This window comes from Miniopterus schreibersii (assembly GCF_964146895.1).
Source record: "Miniopterus schreibersii genome assembly, chromosome: 5".
In the NCBI taxonomy this organism is placed as follows: domain Eukaryota; kingdom Metazoa; phylum Chordata; class Mammalia; order Chiroptera; family Miniopteridae; genus Miniopterus; species Miniopterus schreibersii.
Genome location: NC_138106.1, coordinates 28,430,443 through 28,438,070, shown reverse-complemented (window position 1 = coordinate 28,438,070; position 7,628 = coordinate 28,430,443). Strand labels below are relative to the sequence as shown.

The 7,628-nt window shown below is 33.2% G+C and overlaps 1 protein-coding gene across 13 annotated transcripts in view; it reads right to left on the bottom strand.

The window, feature by feature from the left end:
- Positions 1–3,014: 3,014 nt before the first annotated feature.
- Positions 3,015–7,628, bottom strand: part of ECT2 (epithelial cell transforming 2) — a 48,491-nt gene continuing 43,877 nt past the window's right edge. For 10 of the 13 annotated variants that reach the window (XM_081139044.1, XM_081139046.1, XM_081139052.1 and 7 more), the window contains one exon: positions 3,015–4,387. In XM_081139044.1, the coding sequence (XP_080995170.1) occupies positions 4,298–4,387 (90 nt within the window). In that variant the 3' untranslated portion in view covers positions 3,015–4,297. Of the gene's footprint in view, positions 4,388–4,960; positions 5,916–7,628 lie in introns of those variants that run through there. The other 3 variants (XM_081139045.1, XM_081139047.1, XM_081139048.1) reach the window with 2 other exon arrangements.

The window sequence follows — 7,628 nt, the reverse complement described above, 5'->3', positions numbered from 1 at the left end:
TGTGGCGATGGACGGTAGCTAAACTTACTGTGATCACTTGTCAATACAGGCTGTCCCAAAAAGTGTACACACACTTTAACAACTGATAGCTCAATTTTGAAAATATATTTTAATAAGCACTGCCTTTATAGTTATTCAAAGTGTGTGGGACACCCTATATATACAAATATTGACCATCTGAATATTGACTATTTTGGGGGGGCACCCTATATATACAAATTTTGACCATTATGTTGTATACCGGAAACAAACTCCAATTATATCTCAAAATATAAGAAAAAAATAAGATACTAAATGGAAATGCAGTGAGTTTAGAAATTAATTTGGGAAGAATTATTTTAAATATTAGGTATTATCATCCAGGAAAACTAAGTCTCTATAGTTATTCAAGGTTCATGCCCTTTAATAAGGATTTGTATTTGCACAGGGCCTGTACCTTTCTCCTTAAATTTACTCCAAGGGATTTTATAAACTTGCCACTATTGTAAGGGAAATTTCTAATGTATCACTTCAAATGCTAACTGGATATTGCCAACTTGGAAAAAAGCTTTTAATTTTTGTATATCTATCATGCAACCAGCCAAATACTTATCTATTGTCGTGAATTACATTGATTTTGTATGATTAAAGCAACTTTGCATTCCAGAGATAAACTCAACTTAGTAATGATGCATAATCTTTTTTATACAATGTGAACTCACTTTGCTTAGAATATTAGCAATTTTAGAATATTTCCATGATAGTCTTGAATGAGATTAGACTACCATTTTCCTTTCCTATTCTGTCCTTGTTTTGATATCAAGGTCGTGTTAAACTAACTAAAAATGGAAAACGTTCTCTCTTCAACCCATTTCTTGGATTTAGAAAGTGGTTCATAATATATGTCCAGATGTAGATCATACCAACACTTATTTGTTCTTCCTCCCCCTCAACCTTGAGATGTGTGTCAATGTTATTGGCTTCTCGAAAAACTAAAAACAATAAATTACTATGAAGTGAAGAGTTTTAGTAACAGATGCTGCCAGCAGCACATAGTAACCATGTGCCTCTCGCTCATTTTCACCCATGGAGGTTATACTGTTAGTTTTTAGGGATGTCACTTTCTTGCTTTTCTTTAAACTTTTGCCAGATAACTCTGCAACCTTACATAATATAAAGTATCACTTTACCAATTTTTAGATTTTATCTAAGCAAAATCATGTGGTGGTTATTCTTTTATATCTTATGTTCAATAATTATCCAGGCCCTTGCAAGTTCATTAGTTCATTCAGTGCAGCACCAAAACACAGTCTATTAATCTATTCTAATGTTAACATAAATTTCTGATTTTTCAGTTTCAGGCTACTATGCATGATACAGCTATGACCATTCTTGTACATGGATCCTGGTACTCACATGCCTACATTTCTCTGGGATATGTAAGATTGGAATTTTGAGTTTTAAGGTATGCGTATCTTAAATCGCACTGGTTAATGCCCAAGTGTTTTGGAAATGGTTGCACAATTTACACTCCTCCAAGCAGTGGAAGAGATTCTTCTGCTTCCCGTCTGTGCTAAGCAAACATGGTGCATGTGCAATGAATGGTATCTTACTTGTACTTTTTGTATTATGTATGAGAACATTACTTAACAAGCGTATTAGCCATTTGGGTTTTCTCACTTGTGAAATGCATTTTTTTAATACGGGTTTGATTATCCTGACTTTTTAGGTCTTCTTGTATTCTGGACATGGGTCCTTGTCAGTTACATACATTACACACATGTATTCTGTGACTTCCACTCTTATTGATGTCTTTTCAAAACTAGTAGTTCCTAATGTAGATTAATCAGTCTTTTCCACTATAATGATCTTAAACGTGTTAACGTATTTAAGCAACATTTCCAACCCAACAAATTAAGATGCTCTATTATCTAGTAAAATCTTTAGTTTCACCTTTCAGATTTAGGTCTATAATGCCCTTGGAACTCATTTTTGTATAGAATGTAAAGAGATTAGTTTCCTTTCTGGTTTTTTTTATTAAAGATACCCATTTTTCTCAGAACCATTTATTGAATAGACTATCTTTTCCCACTGTTTTAAGTGTCACTTTCACCTGTTTGTGGGTTTTCGATTGTGATCCATTATTGTGTTCAATACACCAAGAGCTCTAACACCTCACTGTCTTGACTTCTACAGCCGTAGAATTAACCTTGCTTCTGACAGAGCAAGTCTTTGCACTTCTTCAACTGATTGGTTATTCTTAACCCTTTGTATTTCCTTATCAATTTTAGGAATAACTTACGTTATACACATACAAAATCTGTCAGTATTTTGATCAGCTTTGTTTGACTCTATAGTTCAATTTAGAAAAACCTGCTATTTTCATTACTGAAGTATCCAATTCATGACTATGATAAAACATCTCCATTAAGGAATAAATAAAATTCTATAGTCTCCTCTGTAAAATCTTGTACATCTTTTATTAGATTACTAAGTACTGCAATAATTTTTATGCTATTTTAACAGGTAACGTTTTTTTTTTTAAAGTATTTTCAATCCGTTTGTGGCTGGTGTCAAGCAATACTATTCAAAATATTTGTATATTGATTTTTGTATCAGACTTTAATCTCATAAGTCATCTGTGTAAATCCAATATATCTCTAATGTCATGCCTTATGTCATTTCCTCTCTCTTGAAACCCCACACTTTGAGGGAATCACAGATCTATTCCTAATAAAATAATCAAAGCAGTGTAATTTCTGCCAGAAAAATGCGTATGTGTACATAAACACAATTTTATATAACTGTCATAGTGGGTTCTCCACTATCTCCATTCTGCAAAGCAGATTCCAGATTAAAAAATCCTATCCTACACATAGCCTAGTATAATGATGCTCAAAAATATTAATGGAGGAAGTAGCTAATAAATATGCAAGCAAATACACAATAGAGCAGAGAGGCGGATGCAGGCATTCATACTGACCTATGAAAATTTGTCTAAAGGAGTTGTTTAAAACACAAAACATAAAATACCCCGGGTTTTAAGTATTTATTTACAAAGTTCTTACTAATACAACTGCTTTTAAAATATAGCAATAAAGGGTCATTTACTATTTAAAAGTGGTACATACATGGTATCGAAAAAAATCTATATAGTCAGTTAAACTATTAAGAAGATAATCGAGAACTGTTAAATAATAATTAAATGTTTGTAGTAATCCCTAAACAGGTAGGAAATAAAAACGCATTTATTCATAAAGACACTTGAGAACTTGATTATTTTGTATTACTGACTATAAAAAAAAAAACAAAAAAAACCTCTTGTGAAAAATAACACCAAGGCTTGAAAAATATTTTACAACAGCAAATAAATGTATTTCAATTTTACATTTAATATGAGACCACAATAAAAATTTGACTATAAACATATCTATTTAATATTTTACAGCAGATTAGTAAAACTGATGCCAACTTTAGAGTTATTTCATAAAGAGTATAAACAATCTTTACCGCAATTTCCCCATGGTCATCCTTCAAAATAACATTCCACACACTATCAAACTAAAGCAAGATTTGCTAGTGGCTAAAAATCACCATAAATATAGTCTCTGAAACAGCTACAAGTATACAGCAATATCATGTTAGTCCAAAATATACATTATTTCTTAATCTTTCTGTCCTTATCTCAATTTTCAAAAGTATTTTGAAGCAACCTCCTTGTGCTGTTATTCTTTGTAATAAGGGCAAATCATTTTAAATCCCCACACTAGATCTTAAAGACACTTGAGAATAAACTGCAAAAGGAGCCGTTAAATAATTATTACTTCAAACAGCACATGTGAAACAAGACCCCAGTATTTAATCAGGTATCTATGCAAGGTTTTATGTAGTTAAGTACTGTGATATCACTTAATTTCTGCACAAATTGAGATACACAAATATGCATTTCCAAAATTCATTCATGGACACTCTACAAAGAAACCAACAGCAATGTTTGGCATCCACCAATAAAATTTATTCACTGTATGTATCAGGTTGCAAAGCTACTGGTATCATGAATAACAAGATATTGGTCTTTAAATGAAGGTTTCGAGCAAAGAGAAAAATTGCATCAAAATCAATATAATTTTTTAATAAATTAACTTAAAAAATGTATGAGGTTAACCTTACTCTTTCAAAAAGAAAATCAAATGGCATAGTTTAGTGTTATCCATCTTCTTTCCAGCTTTCACCAAGTGCTAATGACAAGTACCATTTATTTAAGTCAGTTTCTTATTTGAGTATGAGGTGCTAAGTTTCTATACAGATTTTTTAAACTTCATATCAAATGAGTTGTAGATCTACTTAAAGTATGACTTCTCCTTTCAAAGAAGGAAGGAAGGCTGACAAGGGAGGGAGATGGGATACCCTGTAAAGATAAGACAAATGTTTCATATTTAAATTTTTCCTTCTTAAAAACTGTAACATACAGTTTAGAATCATGCATATCATTTTTACATTTTACAAAAGACATCTAAAAATCCTAAACTCTTTAAATAAATAAAAGAATTTAAAATTGGAGGGGAGAACGTAATTAAAAGTATTTCAGCATTCTGAAAACAAAAAACAAATGGGTACACTAGTTAACTACATATCAATTCACTGGAATAGATACTGGCTTATTCCTACTAGTGCTACTTAATTTCTATGAGATATTATAATGATTTAGTGTTTCAGGTTATTTAAAAATTATAAATTAGTAAACAAGTCTTGAGGTGAAAGACAAACCTAGTGGTTTCCACTTAACTTAATCATAAAGCAGAATTAAGGAGAAATGACTTCGTGAGAAATAATTTTCTAAAATTAAGTCATACACTCCTAAAAAGGTTTTGTATTGTGTGTGCAACCCATATGTATGTATTTGTATGTGTGTAATTTTGCTCCATCTAAAAATTTTGCTGCAAAATAGCAGCACTTCTGATAATAGAGATTATTAAATTACTAAGATGTCTAAACTGATTGTTTCAGAGGTCAAAGTTAAATTTATCATAAGAATTTTTAACAATAACAAAGAAGCATATACAAGAATACAAAAAACCCAACAGTGAGTATAAATCAAAATGAATTACAAGGAAAAGTTAGTGCTTTATTTTAGCATATATGAAAGGCTATGTGTAACGAAAACTCAGAACCAACAAGGTTGTCACCTACAAGGTAGTAAAATGAAGCGTTTAAAGAGCTGTGTTGATAAAGTATGGCCATTCAAGTAATAACAAAGCAATGATTTAAGTAGAAAGTATAAAAGTTTGCATTTTCCTCAAGTAAAATTTTTATGATTTGCTATATTAAAAGCATGTTTTATAAAATGCCACAAATCTAAGATTAAGAATCAGATTTGGAATATGAATCCACTTTAATGGCAATTATTACTATTATTTAAAATGGCCACTTTCATAAATAAGATAATTTCTAATAGTATTGATTTTTTTTCCCTGGACTTCATAAATTACCTTGCAAAAATATCTTTATGTGCCAATATGCAAAGAAACTCTATTAAGCCTAGTTGTTGTGAATTCAAAGCAGTTATAAAGTTGTGAATTCAAAAGTCCCCACCCACTTAATAAGTATTTCAGTAGAGAAAGAATACTTTCTTTTTTCACAAACACAAATTTCAAATAGCTAATAAGCTCACATTAAACTTGAGGCTTGTTTCCATTATTGGTTGGCATATCTCCTAATTCTTCACAAATATCAAAGATGACTTGGAAAGAACTTTTTTTAAAATTTGAAAAATCAGTATTTCCTTTTAGTGTCTCTGAAAAACTAGCTCGTGAGGTAGAATGACGTATAGATGGAAACCAGGAGCTTTGAGAGTGCCCATCAGTAGAGTTTGAGCACTGAGCATAAACATGCTTAGTAAATCCAATTGTATTGCTTGTGGAAACTGAATGGATAATCTGTTAGAACAGAAATAAGCAATGGAGAAGAGGACATGAATGTCTGAAAGATATTTTAGGTACTTCTTATTTATATTGCCTACATAAAAGTGACAAAACCATAAATAATATAAATTAATTTTCTAAAAAAATCTCTATAAAATCCAATTACCTCCATTTGAAAAGCAATGTTTATAATACTATAGGAAATAAACAAGGGATAGTTCTTTGGCCTTCAGAAAGCTTATAATCTGATTTTAATAAAGAAATGCATACTATATTTGTCAACTTTAATACACTTTTCATTGATCAAATTTCTTTGCATGTTTATATTATCAGCTAAGTACAATCTTTCTCCTTTTGAACAGTTAACCTTGATCAAATATAAGTATAAATATGCTCTGCCCTGGCCCGGTGGCTCAGTTGGTTGGAGCATCCTACCATACACCAAAAGGTTCTGGGTTCCATTCCTGGTCAGGGCACAAACCTACGTTGTTGGTTCACTCCCTGGTCGGGGCATGTACGGGAAGCGTGCCCCACTGTTCCATTGACTCTGCATGGAACCATCCTGAAATGAAACTTCTCTCACCTTCCCTGACTATTCTGCCTATGTTCTCTGTTACTCACACTGCAGGTGAAAACCCTGGGTATGGAAAGCAACTGATCCATGTTTCTCTCACACTGATGTTTTTTTCTCTCTCTCATGGATGATTCTCTCTCTCTCCCTTCCTCTCTCTAAAATCAATAAAAACATATCCTCAGGTGAGGATTAAGAAAAAAATCTATTTAAACATGCTCAGATTCAGCTGTAACTCTAATGTATTATCTAAAAACGTAACTAGCTTTTTGAAAATTTTGTTTATATTTACTGTTGAGGGCATTACACGTGCCCCCCATATCCCTCATTGCCTGCCTTCCCCACACTGTTGTCTGTGGCCATGGATTACGCACATACGCACGAAGTTCTTTGGTTATTCTCTGCCCGCCTTCCCTCTGAGATCCATCAATCTGTGCCATGCTTCCATGCCTCTGGGCCTATTTTGTTCATCGGTTTATTTTGTCAGTTTATTTTGTTCATTAGATTCCAAAGTCTGTATAAATTCTATATAATAAAAGGTAACCACTTATAATACACTACAGCAGCCTATGGGGTGACTGCTCACTATAACCTGCCCAGTTAGGAATGCATGATTTACTACAGCACCGCTTTTTTGTCCACAAGACCCAATGGAAAGAGTTCAAGAAGAGCATTACTGGTGCAGGGAACAGCCAGTACAAAGCCTCTCGGTGGAGAGAGCTTAGTGTTTTTAAGGAAAGAAAGGCAGTGTGGCTGGATTGGGCAGGGAGGGGACATGAGTGAAAGGATATGGGAGGACAGGGGTGGGAACACAGCATGCTGCCTTGGAGGGACCTGATATTCTGAGGGTGGAGGGAGATCAACGAGGGTTTAGCAGGAATGACCGAGGTTCTCTCTGGCAGCCATGGGAAGCTGAACGTGAGAAAGAAAGACGATGGGGGAGGAGAGGGAAAATAATGCCAGAGCACGCGCTGTGTGCCTGGGACTATTCAAAGCACTTTGCATAAATTAATTTATTTAATCCTTACAATTACTACTTTAGACTCATTTTACAGATGGTGAAATTGAAACAGTGATCTTTAATAACTTGCCAAAAGCCATACAGCTAGTAAATAGCAGAACTAGGATTTGAACAACATGAGTTCTAGAGTTCATGC